Below are 12,396 nucleotides of genomic sequence, written 5' to 3' on the forward strand. Positions count from 1 at the left end.
GTGTAAATTAGTAAAGGTAGGCAGAAAAATATGTATATGATAAAAAATTGCTTGCAAATAATGTGCACGTTAGGCACAATTCTGCAAAAAATGCATACATTAGGAGAAATGCGCATTAAAATGTGTATGACTTTTAAAAAACAATTTGCAAACTTGCAAAAATGAAACAAACTGAAATTAAGGCTGGAAAACAATGAGAAATGGAGTGAAACTAAGATTCATCCAACCCTATGAAAACAGATGCCAAGTCTGAGCTCTAGAACAAATCAAGTTAACTCTTCTCTTGCCCTCTCTCTGTATAACAGAGTGAGAAAATTATAACAAACACATTAATTTTATTTATTATAAATATGTATATTCCCTTCTTCTTTTGTGAAATCAGAGCAGCTCATCACAGTGAAATTTTTACCCCATTCTATCCCAGCCTTGAAAAGCCAGATGGTGTATTCACACATGCAATTCAATTTGCCCTTTGCATTTCCTGGCTCTGAAATGGGGATAGAACTCTCTAGAACTCACATTGGCTAATAGGACACATACATGTTCAAGTTTTAGAACAGCTTTTTTGCATGAATAAATAGGTGCCCACAAGCACAGTAAAAAAAATACTTTTCATGCCAAGTGGGAGAATACAAAGTCTGATGATGCAAACTAGGATTTTATTACTTTTAGACCCTGGGCCATTTCTGCCCACTCACATATCAACCGTCTCCATCCTTTTCATGCTACCTTCAAATGTCTGCAAGCCACATAAGCTACTCTGAGCTCTTTGGAGGAAGGGCAGGATATAAAACTCACAAATAATTTAAAATAAAATTAAAATAAATGCACACAACAATTAACAATCCAGTCTCTTCTTTTATTCTTTTCAGATTAGGCCAGGCATTATGGCAGGCTATAGGGCAGATCTGGTCTTCAAATCAGTTTTATCTATCCACTTATGTTCCTATCAAATTACAGTCTAGGTATGGCTTTTAAAATAAAATATTTTCAAAAGACAAAAAAACAGACATTCAATATTTTAATGTTACGTTTCTGCTTTAGATTTTGTATGTCATACATTTCTATAGTTGATGTATTTACAATGCTATGCCTGACCTCAGGTGCTCCATAACTAACTGGGATGCCATTCTTGCTAGACAAGAGACACTTAATGGGGCCTGGTTACTCATAAGGGTATGTCTGTTTGATTTGTGCCCCCTCGCCCAGCAGGTTGTTGTATAGAGAACTAAATTGCCCCTGAAAACACAGGCACTGGACATCTCTGGCCTAGCATGTTTTCATAAGCAGCACTAGGAACATATTTTGAGAACTCATGACCTATCGATGCTATGAAAGTAGAGCTGTCATCCCATTAAAGAAATTTTAATCAATTAATCATATGCCTTTTAGCTGATTTACTGGGCAAATTTGTACGTATATACCCAGAAGTAAGCCCCATAGAGTTAATTGGAGCTTAGTCCCAGGTAAGTGTGTGCAATCCTAAACACTCTTACCTGGGTGAAAGTCTAATTGAATTCAAGGGACTTATTTCTGAATAGACATAGGATTGAATTGTTAGTTACACTGACTACATATATATGTCCATATTACCAAAATGGAAATGGACTGCCTTCAAGTCGATCCCAACTTGTGGCGACCCTATGAATAGGGATTTCATGGTAAGCGGTATTCAGAGGGGGTTTACCATTGCCTCCCTCTGAGGCTAGTCCTCCACAGCTGGCTAGGGCCTGCTCAGCTTGCCACAGCTGCTCAAGCTAGCCCCTTCCTTGTCTACAACTGCCAGCAGGGGGGCAACTGGGCTCCTTGGGACTATGCAGCTTGCCCACAGCTGCACAGGTGGCAGCGCATGTAACCCCTGAGCCACTCATTGTGGGGGTGATCTTTAGCTGGCCCTTGACACCCAGGAGACACGAGCGGGGATTTGAACTCACAGACTCTGGACTCCCAGCCAGGCTCTCCTCCCCACTGTGCTATACCAGCTGTTCCAAGCCTACATTTTTTTTGGGGGGGGGGAAGCTGACTATTGAAGGAAGTGTAATTCAAAAGATAGCTCACAATTTACAAAACAAAAGTTGCCACATTGTTAGAAGGTAAGGCCATATTTAATATTTTAATTTCCTCTTAAAGTAAACACACCAGCCAAAATAGTATTTCATAGAAATACATAAGCAAATGTCTAGACTTTAACTCTTAGCCACATCCCATTAAATTGGCCTTCACATTGATCAGCTAAAGTTTTTATCAACATGGGTGTAAAAGATACCAGAAAGACAGATGACAAGTCCATAATTTGGACTCGCCTATCAGAATCAACCAACTGAAGCTTTAATTAATTAATCTACCAGTTAACTTAATCAAAAGTTGCATCCCTATGTTGGAGGGGTAGAAAGTGCAAGAGTGCCATTTAAAACATAAAGACACAAGTGTTACACCGAATGTACATTCCAAGTGATATAGCTTTCACAATTGTTTTTCAGAGGAGAGGTTTGGTGGAGATGGAGATAAATCTACTAAGTTTTGCTTATAAAGAAAGAAGGCCTACACCATGAAAAGACAACTATATTCAGCAGAGAGCTAAATTCTTATCCAACTAGGACCTGCATTTCCTTTTTCAGATTCCTTTTGCATCATTTCTTTTTTAAATATGCTATCATCTCACTGTTTTACACACTGTCATGCCTTTATCATTTTCCTAAAACATATTGTTAATCTTTTAAGCAGTAGCAGCAGTAATGGCCTCAGCAGACAGTTAGAGAAAAGAGGTGTGTATAGCCCATAGCCTGCCATGTGCCCTTTCAACCAGCCTGCTTCCCTCAGGTACAGGGAGAATACTGTCCATTGTTGAAGTAAAATTCAACTACCAGTCTGGTTGGCTTTGAGCACTCTTCCCATCCACCCCCATCTTGTCTTTTGCCACAGGCAGCAAAATATATTGGGCTGGCCCTGGCAGCAGTAGCAGCAGTGGGATACACTGCTCTTTTCCAAATCTGAATATTATTGCAATCTCAGGAGCCAAGCCACACTTTGGGAAACCTCCTGCCTTTTTATTTTCTCTGCTCTCACTTCTTAGGCAAGGCAAGCAACACTTCTTCACTTCACACCCAAGATTTAACTTGGAGCCAGAGTCACCAGGACTTAACCCTGTGCACTCAGTACTGCCTCACTTTAGGGGCATGTGTGTCTGTGTGTGTAACAGAATAAGGAGCATGTGCAGAGTGCTTCTGTCACACCACTAAGAAACAGAGCCATCTAGGATTAGGAAGAAGGGATTAGATAGCCGAGCCTGTGACAGGCCGGTGGCCAAAAGCAGCACTTTAAGGAACAGGTGAATGAAACCTCAATTGTTTTTGAATCGTGTTTGCGGTGTTGCCGAGTTTGTTTCATTTTTATTGTTTGTTACTGTATTTTAACTAAGGTGTGCCTGCGCGCGTGCTTTTGTGAGCCGCCCAGAGGACTCTTGTTACGGGGCGGCTATATCAATGTAAGTAAGACAACAAAGCGCCTCAGTGCTCCCCTACCAAGCTCATTTTCCGCGTGTATCTTCTTCAACCGCGCGCTCTGACTTAAGCGCCCTTGGCCGCTTCTCCATCCCCGGCGAGACTTCAGGATTGTTTGTGTCCCCCACAGCGACGCGCCCCCTCCCGTGCTCCCAAGAGAATATTCCTTGCTGGGCCCTTCCTAGTCAAGATGACAAGATCCTCTTTCCGGCGCGCTCCACCCCAGCCAGACCCGAAAGTTCTCAGCGTTAAAGATCCCGTTTCGTTTTTCATTTCCTTAATCTGGATTCCGCTACTCCCGATCCGCAAATACTCTCCCTCAGACTCCGCTTCATCCAAATCCCGGTCTCCTTCCCCGCCGCCACCCCACCCCGTGCTCATCAGAGTCTGCGCCCCGGCCCAACGTGCGCCCCTGACCCCGCGGCTCACCTGCCCTGTTTGGTGATGATCATTTCCGTCTGGTGCTTGTGAAACTTGGCCCAGAGAGGATAGTTGTTGAGGACTACCTGAATCTTTCCGGAGACTTGATAGCCTGGCACTGGGTAGAGGGGCCCCCGCGGGAACATGTGCTGGACTGCAGCCGAGTAACAGCCTTCTCCGCCAGGCGCGTTGGGGTACAGGTCCCCGGCGCTTGGATAGATCTCGGCAGCTGACACCGAGTAGCTAAGATTCCCTGGAGGCGCCGAAGAAGGCGCAGGAACTGGAGGAGGCGGCGGCTGAGGTCTGTAAGAGGAGCAGTTGCTCACGGCTGGCCCCAAAAACCTGCCCGATGGGGCCGGGCTGCTCACCCCAAACCCTCCCTGTACCATCTGTCCGCCGTAGGTCAGCCCTAAATTGCAGCCGCCTTCTTGCATGTGGGGCTCTGGGTAGTAGAATCGCTCCTGGTGAACCCCGATTTTTAGCTCGGTGGTGTCTTTGGTTGTCGCTCCCTGGAGATCTGGCGGTTCCTTGGCAAAACTTTGGCTCTCTGCCCCGTTCAGCATGGTGAGGGCAGCGGCAGTAGGACTGACGGTTCCTCCGGCGATGGAATCCAAAGCGCCCATTGAAGAAAGACTGAAGGGAGGTGTTCGGGCCCAGGATGGGGATGGAGGTGGGGGTGGAAAGCGGGAGGGAGTTGGTAGTGAAGCGAAGGAGGGTTTGGGGGGGGGAGAAGGGAGGAAGTTTAAAAGTCCGGCGGATAGGCTGAAGCCCTCAGAGGCTCATCGGGACTGGAAAAGGGGACACCACCAGGTGCCACACACCCCCGACCACCCTAGTAAATTTATGAACAGCAGTCTGGTCAGTTTCCCTTACTTCACCGAGCGTACTTGGTCAGTTTCGCTCCTCATCCTTCTTAAAAAGTAGACCTCTCATCACTGTGCGCAGCAGAAACACGGACAGAAATCTTTGTTGTTCTTTATATGCAAAGATCCGGAAGCGGCAGCTGATGGGTCAAGATCACAGCTGGAAACGCCGGATTTCTTCCCTACTTTTCCAAAGCATTTGCAAGGTTTTTTTCTACACTAGTTATCTTCTTCTTTGCTACTCTGCCAATCCATCCTCACCGCCTCCGAAAAGTGCTCTCTCGACCTACCTCCTATTAAAAGAACAGCGTTCCAGCTATCGTATCGGCTTCTCTTCCATTGGCTGAATAGAGTTTAGAAGACACTCCCCTTTTACTGTTCCTTCCCCTTGAAAGCTACAAGCTTAGCTTCTGCTCGAATGAATTAAGACAAGTTCTCCCAAAGTGATCGCCCACTACACATCTTCATTCATTTCACAACGTGCAAATTCTGTATTACTGTCTTTGCTGTAAAAGAAGGCTAATTGTCTCTGAGAAAAATCTGTATCTGGACTGTACCACTTTAGACACAACTTTCCTCCATTGAAAAATAAATAAACACAAATCCCTGCACACAGAAACCTAGCATGTCAGGGAGATGGTTCCTGGCACACTAATTTTCTATAGTCTTGTTCAGATGTTATACAAACTCATGGGGGGGGCAAGACTGTGGGCCCTCAACATCTGCAACCCAGGGTTGTTGTGAGGATAAAATGGGGCAGGGGGAGAACCTTGTAAAAGTATTTGGTTTTAGGTGCCAGGTAAAAAAATTTTTAATTAACCCAGACCTTTGGCACTTAATTCTTTCTTTGTTTTTAGTCAAGGTGGGAATGAGTTGGATCTTGTTTTTATGTCTTGTGTAGTATTTTTGGATGTTTTGTTGTTGTTTTTATTTTTTTGTAATATTTGTAAGTCATTTTGAGTTTCATATTGGGGGCAAAGTGACTAATGTATACAATTAATAATAACCATGTTCGCCACTTTGAGCTCTTTGGGGAAAAGGTGGAATATAAATGTAATAAATAAATAATATCCAAAAAAGCTACCACACACTTAACTATATGTACACAGGACTGTCTCCATCTCACTAGGAACCCTGAAAAAGCTGGGTTCCTGGTCATGTGACAACAGCCCTCTGTATGTACAGTTGCTGTTGGATATGCAAAGGTCAGGTGTGCCAGATCCCTCTCCCAACATGCAAAGAGAGTTTTGTTTTTGGTGTGGAGGAACATTTAGTTATATGAGCCCATATCAGATGTGGTACATCCCAGACACTGCTTACTTACTTACTTAATTATTTAATAACCGTTTTTCCTCCAAGGTGGTTAAGGTAGCATACAAGATTTTCCTCTGCATCTTGATCCTCCAAACAACCCTGCAAGGTAAGGTAGGTGGTGGTTGTTAGTAGTAGTAGTGGTAGCACTCTTCCAGAAAGTTGAACTCAAAGCAACTATTTATTATTATTGTTAACATTTATTATCCACCCTTCACCCAAGGGTTACAACAACTTTAAAATACAGCATAAAAACAATTAAAATCAACCTAAAATCACAGAATAGGATGGGTCCTAAAATATATGGCTCAGGTGTCAAAGGCCAGAGTAAAGAGGTGTGTCTTTAGCATTTGCATAAAACAGTACAATTAAGTTGCCAGACGCACCCCGGTGGGGAGGGAGGTCCATGACTTAGGGACCACCTCCCCGAGCTTCTGAAGGTGGAGGAACTATCAAAAGGACCCTTTTTGCTGAGGGTTTGTAGGAAAGGAGGTGGTGTTTCAGATATTTGGGACCTAAGTCATTTTTGGCTTTAAATACTAGTATGAGCACCTTGAATTGGGCCTGGAAATGAACTGGCAACAAAGGCAGCTATTTTAAAGCAGGGGTTATACGAGATCTAAAGGAAACCCCAGCCAGTAATGTGGCTGCTTCATTTTGGACCAACTGAAGTTTCCAAGTTGTCTTCAAGGGCAGCCCCACATAGAGTGTAGTGCAATAATCCAATATGGAAGTTACCAGAGCATGGAGTACTGTGGCCAAATCATCTCTGTCCAAATGAGGTTGAAGCTGCCAAACCATCTGGAACTGGGAAAAAGGCACTCCTAGCCACTGAGGCCACCTGAGCCTCCAATGAGGATGTGGGATCCACAAATACTCCCAAACTTACAAAAACAAAAATTAAAAACGAGAAAAAACAGTCTAAACTGCTCAGCAATAAGATGTGTAAAAGAGACAGACCAAGAGACAGTGATTTGCTCAAAGCCATCACCCAATAAATTAGCTTCATGGCTGAATTGGGATTTGAACCTGGGTTTCTCCAGTTCTAGTGCAACATTCTCCACCACATTGACTCTCATTCTAGTTTTATTATCTCACAAGGACTTGCAGCCAGCTCACCATGGTCTCCCATCCAAGGGATGGATCAAGTCAACATTTGCTTAGCTTCAGCCCTGCAGCAATATGAAATGTTACTATCAGTCCAGGTGGGCTCTGGGTTCTTACACTGGTTCTGTGGGACCTGTCGCAGCACCACTCCCTCCCACACTACCAGGGCTCAGACAAGGCAACACAAGCTTCCCATGTGGTCTTGGGTTGTCACATTATCCCAGCCAGTAGCATGGGAAGCAGCGAGACTGCTGCAGCTCCCACAAATTAACTTAATGTAAGAACCCAGTCAACTTTATAATGAAATAAAATCATATTACATTTTTAAAGTAGGGAAGGGGGGAACCTGTGGCCCTCCAGGTGTTGTTGGACTCCAACTCCCATCAGCCCCAGCCAGCATGGCCAATGGTCAAGGATGATGGGAGTTTTAGTCCAGCAACATCTGGAGGGTCACAAGTCCCCCACCACTGCTTTAAAGGATGGATCTTGAAATCAAGATTTACAATGTCAATTAATTTTCCAAAAGGTGGGGGAGCGGAATAGGCTCTATATAACATTACCAGAAGTGATTTGGACATAAATGTGATTATTTAGACACATGAACATACTTGGTGATCCTGTGGCTCAGGTGCAAATACGTGTACAGAGCTTATTACACATGGGGGATACCCCATTCTCCTCTGTGAAACAGTGGGCATTATCTGTGTGCAACAGAGATTCAGTGTCAATAACATGTCTCTCCACCTGACAGATTTGTCAGCCTTAGCATGTTATCCTTGCTAAAATGAACTGAACAGCCAAGTGCGTTGCTATCCTCCATGGATAGCAATGATAAATTATAATGATAAAGAAAAATCAAAGCCAAAAAGGAGGGGACAGGTGCAGTAAGGGAAGCTCCCATACACAATTTTTTCAAGCAAGTCAGATCAAAAACATACCTTTCTCCAATCAGTTTTCATAAGCACCACCTGATTTTGAAATGTTGATCTTAAAACTCATTGACAGGACCCTTTTAAAAAGAGGTCACTGCTTTAATATGAAAGAGATATACTTTTTTTTAAAATCAACCCATTTGGGGATGTCTCTGTCTCTCTCTCTCTCTCACACACACACACACACACACTGTAAACAAAGTAAAGTAAAGTAGGAAATAGTCCATGCATGGTAATCTGTTGTACACCGCCCTGAGAGCCTGTTGCTAAAGGGCGGTTTAAAAGTGCAATAAATAAAATAAAATAAATAAATAAATAATCTGGAGAGTGGATTACTGCAATGCACTCTGTGTGGAGCTGCCCTGGGGCCTGGTCTGGAAGCTCCAGCTGGGGTGCAATGCAGCGGCTACACTGCTGATGGTGGAAGATGGCCAACAGCATGTGACACACCTGCTAAGACATCTGCACTGGCTTCCCATACCCTATCCTCCCAAGCCAGGTTCAATGATCTTGCGTTGATATACAAAGCCCTGAACAACTTGGGTCCAGGATACACTGCCTTAGCCCTTTTATCCCAGCCCGATCACTGAAATAATCCGGAGGAGCACTATTAGTTGTCTCCTATGTTACAGGGGCCTGCCTGGCCTCAACCAGAAGTTGGGCATTTAGAGTTGTCAGTCCCATTTTGTGGATAACTCTTTCAGCAGAAAGTCAGCAGGCATCCCCACTTTTCACATTCAGGCGTTTCTTGAAGTCTTTTATGTCAACAGGCCTATGCAGTCGTTTAAAATGCCTCTTGAGTAGCCAGTCTTTTTAATTATTTTTGTAATGTTTTTATATTGTTGTACACCTCAATGATGTTTTGTGAGAGGATGGTATATAAATACTTTTATAAACAAACAAATTAACAAAGCTGAAACAATGAACAGCAATGGGCACTTTCTAATTTGAATTTACCTGTAAAGATTCTACCTCCTTTAATGTTTATCAGTATTCCAATTATAGAAACTGGACTGAAGGTATGGGGTGAGGTGGGGGGAAGGGATGATTAAAATGTAAAATTATTGTCCTCTACAAGCTGATGCTTAAATATCATTACCCAATATTTTGCTTAGGTATGCCTCAAAAGTCAAATTGCAAATACAAAATAATTTTCTCTCTCACCTATTCACATAGTAATTTGAACACTAACATTTTGCCAAGTATGTGTTTCTAGCTCTAGACATTGAGCTGAACTACAGTTTTCTAATTTTCATTCTTCTTCAGACTGAAGCAAGATGGTTAGGCCTCATCTTGAGTTCTGTGTCCAGACACTACACTTTAAGAAGAATGCAGACAAACTGAAACAGATTAATAGGAGGGCAGCAAGGATGATCAGGGGACTGGAAACAAAGCCCTATGAGGAAACACTGAAAGAACTGGGCATGTTTAGCCTTGAGAAGAGAAGACTGGGGGAGATATGACAGCACTCTTCAAGTACTTGAAAGGTTGTCACACAGAGGGCCAGAATCTCTTCTCAATTGTCCCAGAGTGCAGGACACAGAATAATGGGCTCAAGTTACAGGAAGCCAGATTTCGGCTGAACATCAGGAAAAATGTCCTAACTGTTAGAGCGGTACAATGGAACCAATTACCCAGGGAGGTGGTGGGCTCTCCAACAGTGGAGGCATTCAAGAGGCAGCTGGACAGCCACCTGTCAGGTATGCTTTAACTTGGATTCCAGCATTAAGAAGGGGATTGGACTCAATGGCCTTATAGGCCCCTTCCAACTCTACTCTTCTTTGATTCTATGAAATTAGACTTAGGACATATAATTGAGATTTCCCTCCCACCAACTCCCCAAATTCATATCAATTAAATTTTATTGTGTGGCAGGGAAGATATGCTCAGATGTCAACAGAATCAACCTCCAAGGAATAAACTAGAACTGAATGCTTCACATATTGTAAAACTGAATCCTGTCAATACAAAACAGCGTCCCAGTTTAAGCTCAGGTTACACTCAATGGCCCAAATTTATTCCCCTTAACATCACATCAATATTTCATAATGAAGAAGTGGTGGCTAATTTACAGAATTTAAGGGACTTTTCTATTTGGAAGCAAAATCAGGTTCAGTTCAGGATGATGGTGAACAAACATATACTCTCATATGAATAGTTATTAACATGGAAGGTTTAGACCACTCTCTTTCCTTTTTTTTTTTCACGCGTGGCATATTCTTGTTTACATGCAAAATCAAAATTTTGAAATATTAATTACAAGTCCTATGTGTAAGCTTATAAGGAAAGTTTCTATCTTGCTGTTAAACTGTGAAGGTCATCTTCCCATTCCTCTTTTTAAAAAATACAGGACACAGATCTTAATCCACATATCAGAGAAGGAATGGTCCTGGTTATTTAATAATGTTCCAACAAGACTAGTGCTAACGTAAAAGAGTTATTTAAAAAGTATAAATATTAGTTGCACCTTACAAAGCACATATTAAATGCTATTTATCCTAATGCTGCTGATACAGATTCATGCATATCTTTTGGTTATATCAATATATATAAACTTTATGGAAGGAAATCCTAATTAAAGTTTGAAAAATAACAGGACACAACATTCCCCACAAGCTGAAAAAAACACTATTGGGTTATTTAAAAGGGGATGTAGAAATAGTAGATTTAGAACTAATTCTTAACTTACTAGCTGCTACATGAACTTGTATAACTGCCTGTTTGAAAACACCACAAATATCAAATATTTCAAAATGGCTCACATATATCCTAATAAAATTAACATATTTTTGAATAAGGTATTTTTAGATATCATGTTGATAGGAAAAATGGTCCTTGCTTACAGATTTTTGAAATAATCATGTTCAAGATAGGGTGCAAGTTATGAAAAATGTTGGTTTTCTCCTCTTCTTCCTTGCTTCCCCCCCATTTAATTCATTTTTGTTTTGTTTATTATATCAATATAAGGTCAATGCAGTTGGTTTTGTACAACGCTGCAATGTAATTATAATAATGAAAATACACTTATGCAATCAAGATCATCAGGTTTCTGATATTATCATAAATACATAATGATGTCATAAAATCATAAAAAATAAGTAACTGGGGGTGCCCACCCCAAACTCTGCTCTAGGCCAGGATAAATCATATACCCCAGGAAAGGGGAGGGTGTTCTCTACGAGATGCCACTGCATCCCGCCTGGCCCAGAGCTTCTGCTGGGCGCAGGGGAAGGATGAGGGCATCTATGCAAAATCAAAGCAGACCAAAACATACAGGAAAAAATAAGTAACTGGGGGTGCCCACCCCAAAATCTACTCTGGGCCAGGACAAATCACATACCCCAGGAAAGGGGAGGGTGTCCTCTACGAGATGCCAGTGCATCCTGTCCGGCCCAGAGCTTCTGCTGGGCACCAGGCATGCATGGGTGCATCAATGCAAAATCAAAATGGAGAAAAACACATAGAAAAAAATAAGTAACTGGGGGTACCCACCCCAAAATCTGCTCTGGGACAGCATAAATCATATACCCCAGGAAAGGGGTGGGTGTCTATACAATGTATAGATACAGGGCATCTATACAAAATCAAAGCAGAAAAAGACATACAGGAAAAATAAGTAATTGGGGGTGCCCACCCCAAAATCTGCTCTGGGACAGGACAAATCATACACCCTATGAAAGGGGAGGGTGTCCTCTATGAGATGCCACTGCGTTCCGCCTGCCCAGAGTTTCTGCTGGGCGCAGGGGAAGGATGAGGGCATCTATGCAGACAGAAAGGGTAGAGAATCTTCTTACTCTTACTCATTTCTCAGTCCTCTTTCTGAAGTGAAGGGTCAAATCTGTAAAGACGTTTGGAGCAGCCACATTAAAAGATAAGGGCAGGGCATTCCAGGCAGGGGGTTGCCAACCCTGCTTGGATATGGATCTCTTTGCAGAGGATCCCTAGTCAAGCTTTACCAACAGCACAATCCAAACTATATCTACTTAGAAGTAAGTCCTGTTGAGTTCTATGGGGGCTTAGTCCTTTAGTACGTGTGTTTAGAATTGCAGCCTTCAGGGGCATCCATCTTTACTCCCGAATGCTCCCATCTAACATCTCCACAACACTAGGCTCCTTTCTTCCTACAGAGACCTTCTGGTGACTGGCCTGGCCTGAAGGCACTTAAACCCTTCTTGCCGAAAGCAAGTAGGCTAGATTAAATGTTCCCTACCCAGGCTCCATTTTTTAGCTAAGATATCTAGCTTAATTTCCAGTCAGATATTT

General features: G+C 42.7%; 1 protein-coding gene across 1 annotated transcript in view; it reads right to left on the reverse strand.

Moving 5' to 3' along the window:
* Positions 1-5,110, reverse strand: part of TBX21 (T-box transcription factor 21) — a 92,784-nt gene extending 87,674 nt beyond the window's left edge. The window contains exon 1 of the mRNA XM_061591299.1: positions 3,930-5,110. Coding sequence (XP_061447283.1) covers positions 3,930-4,543 — 614 coding nt within the window. The 5' untranslated portion in view covers positions 4,544-5,110. The remainder of the gene's footprint in view (positions 1-3,929) is intronic.
* Between the last annotated feature and the right edge of the window lie 7,286 nt (positions 5,111-12,396).

Source organism: Rhineura floridana, chromosome 11 (genome assembly GCF_030035675.1).
Source record: "Rhineura floridana isolate rRhiFlo1 chromosome 11, rRhiFlo1.hap2, whole genome shotgun sequence".
Classification (NCBI taxonomy): domain Eukaryota; kingdom Metazoa; phylum Chordata; class Lepidosauria; order Squamata; family Rhineuridae; genus Rhineura; species Rhineura floridana.